Source organism: Furipterus horrens, unplaced genomic scaffold (assembly GCF_987537825.1).
Source record: "Furipterus horrens unplaced genomic scaffold, mFurHor1.1.pri manual_scaffold_10, whole genome shotgun sequence".
NCBI lineage: Eukaryota > Metazoa > Chordata > Mammalia > Chiroptera > Furipteridae > Furipterus > Furipterus horrens.
The window spans coordinates 17,253,161-17,269,472 of record NW_028327180.1 but is presented as its reverse complement, the minus strand read 5'-3'; the positions used below and the strand labels follow the sequence as shown (position 1 = coordinate 17,269,472).

General features: G+C 50.8%; 1 protein-coding gene across 2 annotated transcripts in view; it reads right to left on the bottom strand.

Moving 5' to 3' along the window:
• Positions 1–4,511: 4,511 nt before the first annotated feature.
• DCLK2 (doublecortin like kinase 2) overlaps positions 4,512–16,312 on the bottom strand; it is a 121,885-nt gene continuing 110,084 nt past the window's right edge. For both annotated transcript variants that reach the window (XM_090287876.1, XM_090287877.1), the window contains 4 exons: positions 12,434–12,530; positions 11,782–11,862; positions 10,595–10,711; positions 4,512–5,685 (listed from right to left, as the gene is read on the bottom strand). In XM_090287876.1, coding sequence (XP_090144002.1) covers positions 5,458–5,685; positions 10,595–10,711; positions 11,782–11,862; positions 12,434–12,530 — 523 coding nt within the window. In that variant the 3' untranslated portion in view covers positions 4,512–5,457. The remainder of the gene's footprint in view (positions 5,686–10,594; positions 10,712–11,781; positions 11,863–12,433; positions 12,531–16,312) is intronic.

The window sequence follows — 16,312 nt, the reverse complement described above, 5'->3', positions numbered from 1 at the left end:
ACACCTGGCAGACGTGCCTCTAGTCTCCCCTAATACACACCTTACCAGTCTTCGGCTGCCAGGGCTCCAAACCCCTCACCACTCGGCTGCCCCCGGGGACGGCTGCTTTGGCCGCACGGCACGGCTCATACCCAGGAGGGCCGGCGTGCACTGCCCACAGTCTGCACGCACTACTCCCCACGGCACGGCGTAAGGTGCTGCCGCATCAAGCAGCTCTGCTGGCACCCACGGAAGCAGCGATCACTGAAATCCTCCACCCCGGGGTGGTCCACAGGCAGCCATGCCCACCAAGGCCTCGGGCCCTTCTGTGACTGATGTCACACTTGGATCTCACACCCCGGGTTTGCACCAGTGTTTGAAGCTGCTGAGGTCATTTTAGATCAGTTCGGCCCACTTAACGGAGAAACACACTTTCTACATCACCGTTCACACGTCAGGGGCCAAAAACGAAACGAGTAAGAATGAAGATGAGGCTGTGGCCTCTGCAGAGCGGGCCTGGAGCCACGTGCGGCCACGTGCCCAGTCCACACTGTGGTAGACCTGAAAGCCCACACACGCTGATTCCACAGACTTGAGTTCGGAAAATGTAACATAACCCAATGATTTATTTTAATAGATTACATGTTGAAATAATACTTTGGATATATTTAGAAATACTGCATTAAATAAAATATGCTGTATCATTAATTTCACCTGTTCCACTTCCGGCCAAGATGGAGGCCTGGACAGACACACTGGGTCTCCCTCCACAACTAAGAAGGAATACAGCTACCTCAAAACTAGAGACAACCAGAAGTTGCATGGAAAATAGAGCTGCATGGAAGTCCAGCAAACAAAGATATAAAGAAGAAATACTCATCCAGACAGGTAGGGGGGAGCCTGGGTGGAGAGGACGCGGTGTGGTGGTGGCAGCGGTGGCAGGCTGACAGAAAGCACAGTCACATGTTTTAAAAAGTCAGGAGGGACACCTGGGGAGCGTTCCCAGCTCTTGACAAGACTGTGCAGCTCACTGTCCCAGCACCAGGGAAAATCAAGCCTCATTGCTTCTGACTGTGTAAACCAGTGGGGGTTGGGGCGGAGGCAGAGACTGCCGATCTCTCAGCAGAGTCCGCTTGTTTAAAGGGCCCCCGTGGTCCTAGAACATCTGCAGACCCACCCACTCTGGGAACGACAGACAGGGCAACAGCTAGAGAGGCACCAGTCCCATATGAAAGTGAGAGAAGTGCCTGGAAAGGGGGCAGGTGCTGAGCGATTGACATTGTTCCCTCTCAGGCCCCTCCCCCACATACAGCGCCGCAACGTGGTGAAACAGATCAGCCTGTACTGACGAATCCCTAAGGCTCTGCCCCTTACAACCTAACAGGTGAAACAACTCTACCTAAGACACAAGGCAAACAAACACAGGAGCCTGTCAAGATGAGGAGACAGAGAAGTATGGCCCAAAAGGGGGAACGGATCAAGGTTCCAGTGGGAGAACTAAGTGACAAGGCAATAGCCAACCTAACAGACACAGAATTCAAAACGCTAGTGATAAAGATGCTCACAGGCTTGACAGATATGCTTGAGTACGGCAAACGCATAAGGGAAGAAGTGAAGGCTATGCTAAGTGAAACGAAGGAAAATCCACACAAAACCAATGGTGAAGGGAAGGAAACCGGGGTTCACATCAATGATTTGGAACATAAGGAAGAAAAAAAGTCAACTAGTACAGAATGAGGAAACAAGAATTGAAGAAAACGAGGAGAGGCTTAGGAACCTCTGGGACAACTTTAAACGTGCCAACATTCAAATCATAGGGGTGCTAGAAAACTTCCCAAATCTGGCGAAGAAAATATACATACAAGTCCAGGAAGCGGAGAGTCCTGGGCAAGCTGAACCCAGAGGGGACCACACCAAAACACATCATAATTAAAATGCCAAAGTTTCAAGATAAAGAGAGAATCTTAAAAGCAGCAAGAGAAAAGCAAAGAGTTACCTACAAAGGGGTGCCCATAAGACTGTCAGCTGACTTCTCAAAAGAAACTTTGCAGGCAAGAACAGACTGGCAAGAAGTATTCAATGTGATGAAAAGCAAGGCCCTACAACCAAGCAAAGCTATCGCTTAGAATAGAAGGGTAGATGAAGTGCTTCCCAGACAAGGTAAAGCTAAAAGAGTTCATTATCACCAAGTCATTATTATATGAAATGTTAAAGGGACTTATTTAAGAAAAAGATCAAAACTGTGAACACTAAAATGACAACAAACTCACAACTGTCAACAACTGAATCTAAAAAATAAAAACAAAATCCAACTAAGCAAACCAGAATAGGAACAGAATCATAGATATAGGATCATTTGGAGGGTTATCAGCTGGGAGGGGGGAGGGGGAGAAATGGGGAAATGGTGCAGGGATTAAGAAGCATAATTGGTTGGTACAAAATAGACAGGGGAAACTTAAGAATAATATAGGAAAGGGTGAAGCCAAAGAACTTATATGCATGACCCATGGACATGAACTAAGGGGGCTGGGATTGCTGGAGGGAAGGTGGGTACTGGGCAGAGGGGAGCAAAGGGGGAAAAAATTGGGACAACTGTAACAACATAATATACATAAAATTTTTTTTCACCTGTTCCTCTTCACATTTTAAAAAAATCTGGTACCAGAAAATGGCTCACATTGTATGTCTGTGGGCCAGCGAACTCCTCTAGAAATCTGTCCCTCTGTCAGTCCACAGTCTTCCTTTGAATACAGTTCATCTGCTCTGAACTGTCTTCATAATCCCCGAATTCACATATCAGTGCAACCCCAAAAATATTCTGGGAAAGGTTTGCCAAATGCTTTCAATGCATATGTCCCATACATTCCACATCACAGCAGCCTTCATGAAGAAAGAGAGACACACTCACTGACTCTTGGCCCAACTGCTGGGCCGAGCAGGCTGCACGCGACGGCTTCAGCAGGTCACTGCTCCCCTTTTCTACCCCTATTCCAAGGTCAATCTCTTTAGATGCTGATCACCTGCTCAAGTAAAGCAGTGAACATAAAACAAGTACATGCCATTCACTGTGCAGGAGTAGAAGAACCTGGCAATTAAGTATCTGCATTAAATGTGCATCCTGAGAACAGGAGAAGCAATCAATACCTGTTCACTAAATGAAATGCATGAAGCCCACATGTCTATGTCATTTAGCATCGTTATTCAGATGACCTTGATTTGCCCCTGGATGACGGGGACCTCCAAACACCACAGGCTCTAGCATCGGGAAAACCTGAAACAGCATCGTGGCTCTGTGTCCCGCCAATTCTATGACCTGGCTTATGTCACCTAACTTCTTGGTCAGCTCTGCCCACACCACGCACCGTTCTAGGTGTCTGTAGGATACAGATAATTCTGTAAGAACTGCCAGGCCACTGCGAGGTCCTGCGACACCTGGTTTGTGCTACTTCCTTTCTCGAGGCCACCCCACCCCCGCCCCCACCCCCCATCCCAGGTCATCCGACTTCGGCACAGAGAGTGGCAGCAGGCCCCACAAAGAAGGTGCTCCTTCATCCTGTCACCACTGACTGGCACTGCTCTGGCCACTTTTCTTACGTTTTTAGCAACTGTCTTTAGACCTCACAGTTGAAGGAACAGGGTCAGGTTTCAGGTTCCAGTCATTGCCAGAGGTCTTGTTCCAACACCCCTCTGCACCACCTCCCCTTTCACATTATGTCCTCCCTCCCATTAACAAAAGTATTTCCGTTGGAAGCCATGACAAATCTGGCCTTTGGCCTCCCAGGAAGGAGAGAGAGAAGCAGAATATTCTAGAGCGGCCCATCACAGCTTTCTGAAACTGCCCTCGTCTGGAAGCTAAATTGCTGCAGCTGTGGACCAGGAAGCCCGTCCGTATTTTGCAACCAGCCTTTAGGTGCAGGGTCAGCACCAGCCCAGAGACGAATCATTGCATAAGCATCTCAGCCACACAGCAACTCAAGTAAGAGATCCGGAGCCCAGGCAGATGGCCCCCAGCCCGGGGCTGTACAGCCTTGAGGAGCTGGGGACAGGTGAGTGCCTGTGACCAGAGCTACAGGCAAGCAGACGTTACCAGAGAACAGAAAACAAGAGCCAAAATGCTCCAAAAGCAGAGACCAGAAGACCGCACCATCTCAGAGGGCAGGGGTGGTGTGGGGCAGAGACAGACAGACGCAGACAGACAAGGGAACACCGACCCTGACTCCTCGTTTCCTATAGCCTCACCTTCCTCCCGTTGGTTCCACCAGATTCCTCTGTCACACGTCAGTGATCCCTGTTGAGCTCTTGTTGCAGGAGTTTCTGGGCCTGTAATCAAATAAACTTTGACCCAGACACAGCCCCCCAAGCATCACTCTCTCATCCCCCTCTCAGCCCTGAGGCATCACAGAAACAGACATCGGCACCTGCCGAAACCAGGTCACATGCCCCTTTGATCACGCGTCCTTTGCAAAACGACACAGAAACCTCGGCCCGCCCGACGACTTGTTCTCAGGAAGGAAGAGTTTATTTGCAGTTGGGTACACTGGGGGGGGGGGGGGGCAAAAATCTAACAATGCAAGGGAACTACAGGGCCCACCGCTCAGAAGATGAGCAGGTGAAACAAATACACTATTATGTACGATCATTATTAAAAAGAGCCCGGTGGTGGCGAACAGGAAAAACTGCCAGCAGCCTTCCAGAGGTGGACGCCGGAGGGGTCTGCGGAGCACCGGGGCCCAGTCCTGCCTGTGCCGGCCATCTGCTGGGCGGCTGTCTCCCCGGCTCCGACGCGCAGCAGGTGAGGAAGAGGGGCAGGGGCCGCTCGGGGCGCCTCGGTCACCCCGCTCTGCCAGGGCCGGCCCGCTGAGCCGCCGGTGCCTTGCAGTAAAAAGCCCAAAGGACGACTTCGTTAGCATTTTTAAACTCACGTGTGGGAAGCGGGGGGGAAGACACCCAGTGTCTGGGGAAGAAAGTGACCCTGCCCCGAGTCTGTGTACAAATAAATATCCAGTGCTGTCTGAAGTGAGCCCTACACCCCGCGCTGCGTGGTGGCCCCTGGAAGCAATTCAGGAAGACTGCGTGGGATTGGGGTCCGACGACCAGATTGTCTCCTACGGGCTCGTTTCTTCCGTTGGAAGCCAGTCCTCCAACCCCGTCCGCGGAGGAGGGCCCCACAGGACACCACCGAGGGGCAAGTGCAGCTCTAAGTTCTTGTAAGAAAAAAGGAGCACCCCGAGTTTCCGCAAGGAAGGGGGAGGCCTTGGCTCATCCAGTGTTTCTATAAAAATGCATTAAATGCTGGAAAAAAGGTTGCACATTCTCCTGGTGATGCTGTAAAATGTTCATTGAACTAAAACTAGGATAATTTAAAACAAGCCGCTCTGAATATCTGTCACCAAAGCTGGCACTGCATGTGACACCCCCAGAGCATGAACCGAGGCAGCCTGGGGACCGACAGCCAAGGCTCTGGCCTGTGTGCCGACATCAGTCACGGTGGCGGCGCCAGGTCCCCGCCCGCTCACAGCCCGTGGCAGCGGGAGGGCAGGGGGACGCGGGAGATTCCGGAGGGGCCGGGGCCGGGGCTGCCGCCCTGGACGCAGAGCGCTCCTCGGTGGGGGGAGGAACTGGAGAGGTGGGCTCCATCCAGGGTCGGCCGCTGTCCTGACAGTGCTTGCCGCAGAAGATCTGCCCCTCCTTATCTAGAGCCGTATTCTGAGGAGAAACCAACAGAGGGGACAGGTGAGCCTGGCGGGGGCCCAGGACGCAGCCAGCACAACAGGGCGCACAACAGAGCATGCACGGGACTCAGAAACAGAAGAGGAGAAATAACCTCTAGCCTCTCTGCCAGCAGCGGCCTCAGAGCAGAGCGGGGGGGGGGGGGGGGGGGCACCCCGGCATGGCCGCAGCGGGCCGGCCCCTAGCTCTGCGTCAGCGGCCTGGGGAGCAGCCCCAGCGGACTCTCAGCTCTGAGCTGCACCGGAGTCCTAAGCGCTTCTTGCCAGACTCAGCCCTGGAGCCCCAAAGAATCCTGCTTCAATGAGCAGGCCCTACGAGGATGCTCGGGTTTTGACGGTGAACTTTTCTCAAGAAAGTTCTCCATCACAGACGGGAGTGTTACTCCTATGTCACATAAGTATTCATAAGTGACCCCCTGACCGTCCATGTGGCTGCATAATCCGCAGAAGCCTGGGGTCTCGTGGTGCAACGTCACCCATTCTAGACCCTCCACGGTCCCCTTGCCTTCTCTTCTTGACCTCACAAGCCCCTCCCCCCACTGCCTGATGCTTCTAGTCTGCTCAGCTCATCACAGAAACAGACAGGAATGTAAGAAATTGCCTTCCTTTCTGACCCTAGACCGGGAGGGGAGACGTTTCTCCTCTTCTGCCTCACTTTGAGTATTTCCTGTTTGTCCAATGAGACCCGCCAGCTCTCAGGCACCTTTAGCGAAAAGGCACAACCCGTCAGAAGGCATTTTGCAGTGTAACTACCCCGGGGCAGGGGGAATGTATCACCAATTCTTTCAGTACTCCGACTGAGAAGATGAACGAGTCTTGAGAAAATCTGAATAAACAACAGGCTTTCTAAAATAGACGTGTGGGTGGCTGCCTTTAAGGCACTTGGTGTGGACAGTCAAATAGGTGCTTGCTACTGGCCCTTCCAAGGTCAAGGTGAACATCTGATAATTTCTAAGACACTTTCAATGACCTGGAGCAGGGGGAACCGTGAAAAGCTTCCAAGCCCCGAGAATGAGAGCAGGCCCAGCGCCCCTCTGTGAGAACACCGACATGCAGAGGGAGGGCAGCCTCGTTTTTTCTACCACAAACTTCTCCTGGGTAGAAGAAACCACCAGTTATTTCTCCTTTTCTCTTCCCGTAGGGAGAGCGTGTGTGCAGCAGAACAAAGCATCGCAGTGCCGTTAGTACATACCATTGCCTTGGACCTAGTCAGAGGGGAGCAAATGCAGACGGCGGGAGAGGCAGGAGAGGCGGGAGAGGCAGGAGAAGGGGCGAGAGAAGCAGGGACAGAAACTAGACTTACTTTAAACAGAAGCAACACGATTGAAACAGTTTCGTCTATCTTAAATTAAGCCCGAGTCATTCCCAGATTTCCCCCCGAAAGTAGCATGATCCCCCTGGCCTAGGAAAGCACACCGTTTGCATTTATGGCTTCTCACGTCAAGATTCAAGGGTAACCAGGGTTCTTATCATTCCCTTTTCTGCCACAAGATGGCGCCGCCTAGCCCCCGGGGCTGGGAGGAGCCTGCGGGGACAGCTGGCAAGCCTGCTCCGCAATGCCCTGTCCTTTCCTCTCTATGTTAAGGGCAAGTCCGAGAAATGCAAGTGCAACCCAAAACCGTGGGCCTGTCTCAAACCGAAATCTTATCCAATATAATTCTCTTCTCTTATCCCGAAGGCTAGCCGACTTTACACCGTCTCACTGATAAACACACATCTTTGGGAATGTTCTTGGAGAGAGAACAAAAGCCTTCACAAAGGTTCCCGTCTTACGCTGTCACTCACAAAAAGATGCTTTTTCACCGAAGGGAAGGACAGCATTTATCAAGAGATCTAGTGGAGCCCTCTTTCTGAGCGCTCGCCAGCTTTCAGTCTGCGGGGAAAGGCGGTGTGGCAAGCTGGGAGAGCTTTCCAAGCGCGCGCTCGGCTGGCGAGAAGGGTGTCAGCAGGTGCAGGAGATCCGCACCGATCAGAAGCTAAGAGCGGGACGCTGGTGTCAGCCGTCCGAGACAAGCATGCGGATTTCAGGGGCTGAGAATTAGGAGTTGCTCTGCCAAAGCACAGCGTGGTGAATACCAGAATTCTGCTTCAGGAGTCCCCAGAGTCTCAACTGGGGAAAGAGTGAAACTCAGAAGTTGTCTCTCAAACTGTCAAATCAAACTGTCAAATAAAACGCAGACAACAGTATCAGCTGCACTGTCTTTCACCGTTATGGACAATTCCTATCCTTTCATTTTCCCCTGGAGCCTCAGGTGTCAACGTTGGGGAGCTAAGGCGCAGAGGACACTCAGGGGGACAGTGGCTGGGAAGGTTCTGTCTGTAGGTCACGTAACAGTCATCTGAGGATTCCACCTCAGGCTTTGATGCACTATTTCCACTACTATGAGCCTCACATACTCCAGTTATGAGAACATATATATACCAGGAAGTGTCATCTAAAACTGTTCCCAAGGGCGGGACAGACAGACACACAGTCATGATGAAAAGGATGATAATGACATGGAAGTGTCGCGAGTTGCCCCCACAAAACCGTGTTCCAGATCAGGCCCAAGGGGGGGGGGGGGGAGTGTAGCACAGAGTGCCTGCAGAGGCCTTCTCACTCCTGCTTTTGGGGACAAGCCAGAATTCACAGGCCGGCTTTTGGCCATGGAGAATTAGTGCCTCCAGAGACAAGCCTTCCTGACGTTTCCTGCAGGTACTGAACGTGGCAGCATGACTCAGCAGTTCCTCAGAGCTGACAACTGCAGAGCTGTGTAGGAGCACAGGGCCAGGATGGAGCCCTGCCAACATGCTCAAAATGACAGCCACACATACATGTGAGCACACATTTTCCATCACCACTGGAATTACAAACAACAAGCTGTTCATTCCTAGAAACATCCAGTTCAAGGTCTGGAGTTTTAACACATGGCTCTGGAACTCCATCAACAAATGGGAAAAAAATGCCATTTGCCAACCACGAGACTGTAGGTTTGGTCTGATGGGGTCTGAACGTCATTTTCCAGAGCGGAGCCCAGACTGGACCACGAGGCAGAAGGGCTGGATCATTCCAGGGCCTCCTCGGGCTGTAGGCCAGCGACTCCTACCTGGGCCCTAAGTCAATGGGTGTCCCAGGCCAGGGGTTGGGGCTCTCTGATCAGCTCTGGGTGCACCTCTGTTGAGGTTCTTCCTCTAGGAGACTATGAAGCTTAATTAACATACTTATTCAATTTTCATTCTAACGAGTCCCTCTTCAGACTTTTCATTACCCGTCATGTGTGCCGACTGATACTTTTCTAAAATCTCCCAGAGGCTGCCTAACCTTGAAGCGCATGGCAAGACCGCCCATGCGCCATCCTGCCCGTTGGGACGGGACCCCTGGACACGCACTCATGCCATCGGCTCACTCAGGACAGTTCTTTGCAAAGTGTCTAACTGGGCTGTGCTTCTGAGCAGCTAAACTTGCTCAGGCTTGCAGCAGAACGCTGCTAAAACGCCAGGAAAACCACGACTGAAGAGGCCTTCCCATATTTTGGCACGGAGCCCCCCCGCTCCCCGCAGAAGTCCTGAAACGGGTCAAAAGATCCTGTTTGCAGGCGCGGTCTGGGGCAGGAGTTGGGAAGCTGCGGGTCAAAGGGCTGCCGGATACACGCGGCCTGCCCTGGGGGACAGAGGAGACTGTCAGGCCAGCGGAGGCTAAGAAGGGGGTGGATACTCAACAGACGTATTTCAGACACAAGGTCGGGGGACGGGAGAGGGGTCCTCCAACTTCTGTCTGGCTATCCTTAGGTTCCTAGACTACAATGGAGCACGAGAAGAAGCAATGCTTCCCCTGTAGTTGGGTGGGAAACAAACCGAACCTCTCCAGGTGAGAGGCCTGAGGTAAGAATGACAGAGCTATGCAGACCACCGGTGGCCTTAGGTGCCGCTGAGACCCCATGTCGTCAGGTGTGGCCAAGATGCCACCGACGCGGGCAGCCATTCCCTAGAGAGCCTGATTTGGACGGCACCCCAGGTTACTCCCCGGCCTGCTCCAAGAGCCGGCGAGGGGTGTGGGCAGAGCAGAGATCAGGGTGCAGGGCGCACCCGGGCTCCGGGAGCAGGTGTGGGGACACTCGGAGCTGGCTTGGTGGCCCCAGCGTGGCCAGGGCTGTGGTCTGGACGGCCCGGCTTGGGGTGCTGAGCACAGTTCCGGCTCCATGGTTTCTGTCCTGCTCTCATTTTCCTTTTGCTGGACTTACTTTACGATTACTTCACTTACTACATTTGTTGTGTATGTGGATTTAGGTGAGCGGCCTTGAAGACATTTCGGAAGAAGGAAGGTCTGAGAAACTAGGGCAGCTAGTCACTGCCTTCTCATAACATTCTACCAACCCTGAAAAAATGAATTTATTTTACATTGTTCTGTACTTTTAAAAGCCAAACAAAATTCTAATTTTTAAAGTGGCATTTGTTTAACTTTGGCTGTTTCTCATCCCGAGTCCCAAATAATAATCCATACCTCAGAAAATCTAGTTTGGAAGCCCTGAGGAGGCAGGGGGCCACTGCCTCGTGCCGGAGGGCCCAGCCAGGCTTGGGAGTCCCGCTGCAGGGCAGAGAGCACAGGGAAGCAGGGGCCTGGAAGAGGCCGGGGCTCCCCTCGGCGCCAGGGCCTGGCAGTCTGGCCTCCCTGGTACCTGCGCAATGTCCACCCGGGACAGCGGGGGTGGGGCCTGAGGCCTGGGCGTCAGCCAGATGGGGGCCCGCCCCATGCCAAGCCAATCTTGAAGTGGAAAGGGGAACATGGAAGGCGCCAGCTTCCATGTGGGGGAAGCTCTTGGCTCTTTGCTCGAGAAGCTTCAATGCTGGCTGTGCAGTCAGGCCAGATACAGCAGCTCCCCAGAGGCAGGGCTGTGCGGTCCACTTACCACGATCACGGAGACCCCGGTCGTGGTGCTGTTGTGTTTGGGGAGCGCGTTAGTAAAGTGCTGTTTTAGTTTACCTGTGACTTCGGCGTGCATATTATTCTCCTGGGAGGCATCGTCCTGCGGCGAAGGAGCAAAAACAGTAGTTTTGGTTTTCACGGCTAACTCGTCTGTTTTTGAGCAGACACGCACCCCCACCCCACCCCCACCTTCCCCTCCTGACGGGCCCACCTGAGCCACGAGGCCAGGGGAGCAGTGACCCATTACAAGTGATTCCTGCTATTCAGCAGGCCCAGGCCCTCAGAGAGACCCGCCCCGCCTTCACCCAGCTCCTGAGGTCTAGAGAGCAGGTCCCTGGTGGCCCAAGGGGCATGTTCTTCAGGGTTCTGAGACCCTTCCTCCCACAGCACAAATGCCATGTCATTTAGTACATCAAAATTAACGAACAGTTTATTATTTTCATCAAGAATTCAGTTCGTTGTTAGTCTCCATTGTTCATAAAATAACGTGGCATCTCAGCTACTTGGTCCAAGAGCCACGTCTCTCAGCAGGAGCTAGGGTGGTAGAACCTAAATGTCAGGCCACAAGGGACAGTGGAGGTAGCAGAGGAGCACCAGGGACCCCCCAGTCGGCACAAGTCCTTGACGGAGTAAATGAACCCCGCTGTCCTGGAGCCTCCAGGAACGAGAGAAGGGCAGGCACTCCCGAGGTTCCTGTCACAGGACTGGGTGCGCCCTGAACCCAGAGGCACCGCCCAAGCCCAGAGGAACTCGAGTCAGGAGGACACTGCCCACCCGGCTCTGGGGGGGCCTGTGTCTCACCTCTCCACCCACCGCAGGTCTCCAGGGCCACGTGCCACGAAGGCAGAGGGATCAGGGTCTGAAACAAGCTCATCGCTGGGAAAACTCTGGAAACCCTCCGACCCCGGAACGACAGAAGGCAGAAGCTGAGAGACTCCTTGGACAGCATCCAGCCAACCCCTTCCATTTGGAGGGGGGCAAACGGAGGCCCAGAAAGGGTCAGTGATGTGCCCAGGTCTGAAAGCTCCATGATCCTGGTGCCAACTGCTTCCTGCCTGAGAGCTGCCTTCATGCTACGCAGGAGACCATGGAACTCGGGCAGAACATGGCCTGTGCAAAACCCACGACCACAGCACGCAGCGTTCATTCCCCGGGAATGTGGGTACTTACTGACACCCAGGGGTGACTCAGGACCTCTCCTGCGGTACACCGGGCTTCAACGTTGACCTGAAGCATCTGACTGATTAATTCCTGCAAAGAAATCAAGAAGACCGGAGAGGAGACAAGGGTGGGGTGGGTAATTCCAGCATAAATACAGAAATCGGAGTTTGCACCAAGTACTTCAAAGAACAGCCCACACAGCTGCTCAGCCATCTGAACTGAAAAGCCATTATCACCTACACTCCTAGTGCCCCCACAGCAACGCTGCAGGCACAGCTACGCAGAGAGGCTCGCCTGAGTCTGTTAAACCAGGAAGTTCTCCCCAAGGAGTTCTGCTCATGATCATCGTACTCCTTTGGGCAACTCAGAACACCTCACGAGGCCATTCCTATATTCTGATGGGTGTCTAATACATATTTCTTGAATAAATGAAAAAAAAAAACAAAACAAATGTTTACGGGAATGGCAGGGGCACACTGGGAAGACAGCCAATCTCGCGTTCAGAATTTGGTTAAGAGTTTCAGAGACTACACTAGGGAATGAACTTACAGAAGGACCACTATGCAAAGTCAAGGCAGACCTGGAGCTCAGGACCACGAGCTCCAGGTGGCGTGAGGGTGCCTGGAGGCCATGCACCCACAGAAACAGGCCTGGGCGGTACCTTTGCCGAGTCTGTGATATTATCCCAGTAGGGGGCTGGAAATTCGAGCTTCCCAGCCAAGATCTGGTCGAAGAGATCTTCCTGAAGATTGTTCTCACTGTTAGCGACAAAGAAATAGAAGAAGAGCCAAAATCACCACAGAGTTTTTCAACAAAATGTTCACAGGAAGAGTGGGGACAGGAGCCCGGTCTCTGGCTTGGCTATTTCCTATCTCCACTGCATTGATGATGACAGATCTCTCCTTTTAGTCATGAACTCAAGAGCATTTCCATGGGCTGGGAATCAGAGAGGGGGAGAGAAGAGAGACATATAAAACTTGAGAAATTTGCTGAGTGGGTTTGGAGCTTCAGTTTGGGGGATGAAGGAGTCCTGGAGGTGGGTGGTGGGGATGCTCGCACAACTTTGTGGATGTGCTTAATGTCACTGAAAATGGTTACAGTGATAAATTATATATTATGTATATTTTGCCTCAATAAAAAAAGACAAGAAAACATAGAATCCACAAGTCATATAAATCCTCATTCCAGAAAAGAACCTCAGCATCTGTCTTCAGTTAATCGCTCATGGCAACCGAGTGGAAAAGCAGCTAATCTGAGTCGGATCTCCTTGCCCTTCCTCTTTCCACTTTTCCAACCAAACAGCCAAAGATCAGTGAAGTGGCCAACACAGGAAAAGGCCAGAATCTGGATCAAACAGTCAAGACGTGATTAGCTCCCCACTGGAACTTGACTTTCAGTTAAGCTCAGTTAGAGAGAAACGGCTCGGACAAGAACATCAACTAGAACTGCCCTGGTTGAGACAAATGCTCCCCGTGGTCCCAAGGTGGGTATCATTCCCCAACCTGTGCCTACCTGTCCCACACTCAAAGGTGTGCTCGCTCATGATGACCTGACATGTGATGAGAAGTGCCATGGGAACGGGAAGACATGCTGGGACAAACTCAGTGTGCCGGACACCCCCCACCTACCAGAAACCTGCTCAGCGGTGGCCAGAGGGAGAACAAAGTCTTTATCTTTTGAGGGCTTTACAAAGCCCTAGTAGAAAACTCAGCATGCACTGATAATAGCCAAGACCAAGGCCCAGAAGCGGACGTCCAGGCTCACCTGGCAGGTGTACAACATTGCTCTTGGAGTTCCCAACACGACCCCGCAGGCTGTTGCTCAGGGTGCTCACAGGGGACCCAGCCCTCTGGATAGGAGCCTGGTTAGGCCACCAGCCCTCTCCAAGCAGGCAAGGACAAGTGTAGTGTCCTTGGAAGTGGGTCATTTAGGACAGTACCTAGAGACAAAATCTGGGGCCACGTGATGAGGTGGCTGCTTCGTTCCTGTTCTATGAAAGAGGAGAGCTGGGGAGACCTGCGCACGTCCACGACTCTCCCCAAGCTCAGCTGAACCCACAGCTGCTGGTCCACGGATTCTGGGGCCAGAGGCACATGAGAGGCAGAAGTCGGGCCAGGCAACCAGGCAACCAAGAGGTCCCACCCCCTCAGCTACATGCTCCTGAAAAGTGGTTTTCCTGAGTGTGTACCCATGGTTTCTTTCTAGACGTCTACACATTTTCTTTCCTTTTCAACTTATCTCCCTACTGACTGCACTCAGCTCAATGTCCTTCACAGTGAGTGCAGGACACACCTAAAGCACAATGAGGTTTTACAGAACCCTTTTGAGAACCAGGGGACCCCAGGAGACTAATATTAGAAGATATAAATCACCTATTTCTAGAATCATTTCTTTTAGCCATCTCTTTTACTCCATCCATCTCCCCCTTATCCCCCTGAAATCTCAAATGACTTATATTTTGTTAACACATATGGCTTTTATTTTGTTGATAAACAGCTAAAAAGTCGGAAGTGAGTGTGCAGCACTCATTTCAGTTCTTGGCAACATACCCCGAATCAACAAACAAAACCCTGGAATGTCCTGGCACTAAGAATCCACCCCGAAGAATCCCTGCTGTGAGCTGCAAGAGCTCCAGGCTCCCCTCACGAGAAGAACAGAAAGCTAAACTTAATTTATCCTTCTTAGTAGTCACATAAGGAAAGCCACTCTGATTGCATCTACGCTGGATTTATTAACGCATTTGTACTCTACAACCTCGCTGAGATGCTTCAGGGCACTTTTTTACTCTGAAACAATACAGTCCCTGGATTAAGGTGCCGCAAGTCTAAAAACATTCGTTCAGAAAAACCTCGAAAACAAAAAAAATTCTCTCTTTTCCATGGTGAGTCAAAGCAAGGTGAAGCTCAGGCGAGGTAACCTGAAACTGTTTGTAAGCTATTTCATGAACGATGCCCACACATTTCATTTATGGGGTGTGCTTGTGTGTAAGCAAAACCTCAGTAGAGACATGCAAACATTACTTTTAAAAATTTTATTGATTCTATTGGGGTGACATTGGTTCATAAAATTATATAGGTTTCAGGTGTACAATTCTATTTATAATACGTCATCTATACATTGTTTTGTGTGCTCACCACCCCAAGTCAGGTCTCCTTATCACCATTTATCCCCTCTTCACACTTTCTACCTTTCCCTCTGGTAATCACCATACTGTTTCCTGTGTCTGAGGGTTTTTTTTTTTCTTAATCCCGTCACCTTTTCACCCAGCCCCGTAACCTTCCTCCCCTCTGACAGGTATCAGTCTGTTCTCTATCTCTGAGTCTGTTTCTATTTTGTTTGTTAGTTTATTTGTTCATGAGATTCCACATATAAGTGAAATCATGTGGTACTTGTCTTTCTCTGGCTTATTTTACGCTCTCCAGGTTCATCCATGCTGTTGCAAAGGGTAAGATTTCTTCTTTCCTAGGGCTGAGCAGTATGCTGTTGGGTAAATGTACCACAGCTTTTTTTATCCACTCATCTACTGTCGGGCCCTTGGTGGGAACGCAGACTGGTGCAGCCACTGTGGACAGCAGTATGGAGTGACCTCAAAAAATTAAAAATGGAACTGCCTTTTGATCCAGTGATCCCACTTCTGGGAATATATCCAAACAAAACCTGAAACAGTAATTCAAAAGAATATATGCACCCCTGTGATCACTGCAAGTATTTTATGTCAGCGGTCCTAAAACAGACTTGCTTAGGCAATAACTAAAATGTCAGTTCCCTTTAGCAAATCAATATCAACGAGTCTGGGGTTGAAAAGACTGAAGGAAGGATACGTGTCAAGCTAAGACTAAAGCCTGAAAAAAGAAAAATGAGAGACACAGCAGTTCAAGAAGCTGAAACTATAAATTCCAAGAAACAATTTCAATTAAGAAGCCGTGGGTTAAATTATCTTTGCTAAAACGAAGTAAATGTTTTGAAACATCTGTTTGGAGGACTTTCATTTTAGGTACAAATTGATGTAGATAATTGCTTTTATACCATGGTCCTTTATTATTATTTAAAGTACCATTTCCTAATTTGTTCTACATGCAGTTTACATTATAGTGGGTTCCGGAATCTCTCCAGAATGTCCCTGTGCTGTGAAGATGCTTCTGTAACTAGCATTTAACACTACATTACATTACATTAACATTCCATCACAACCTATGAAAGAGAGAAAGCATTTCTGTAAGTTTCAGAAGTTGTAAAACCAGTTTTTGAATATAATATACAAGGGCAGTAGATTTCAGAATGTAGCTTTATGGCTTTTATAGCTGGACTTATCTCCAGATCCCACAAAGAAGCTGCTCTCCTCTGGGTATCAAGTCACACTTCATATATACTCGTTTAATCTGAGTCCCACCTTTGTTAAAAAGTAAAAAGCTTAAGTCCAAGGCAAAACTCCCAGGCTGCACTGGCAAGTGGAAACACTAGAGGGAGTTGTGAGCACACATTCCTCGAAAACTGATCCCTGATACCCTTTTCCAATTGGTCTCAACTTGGGTCAACCATC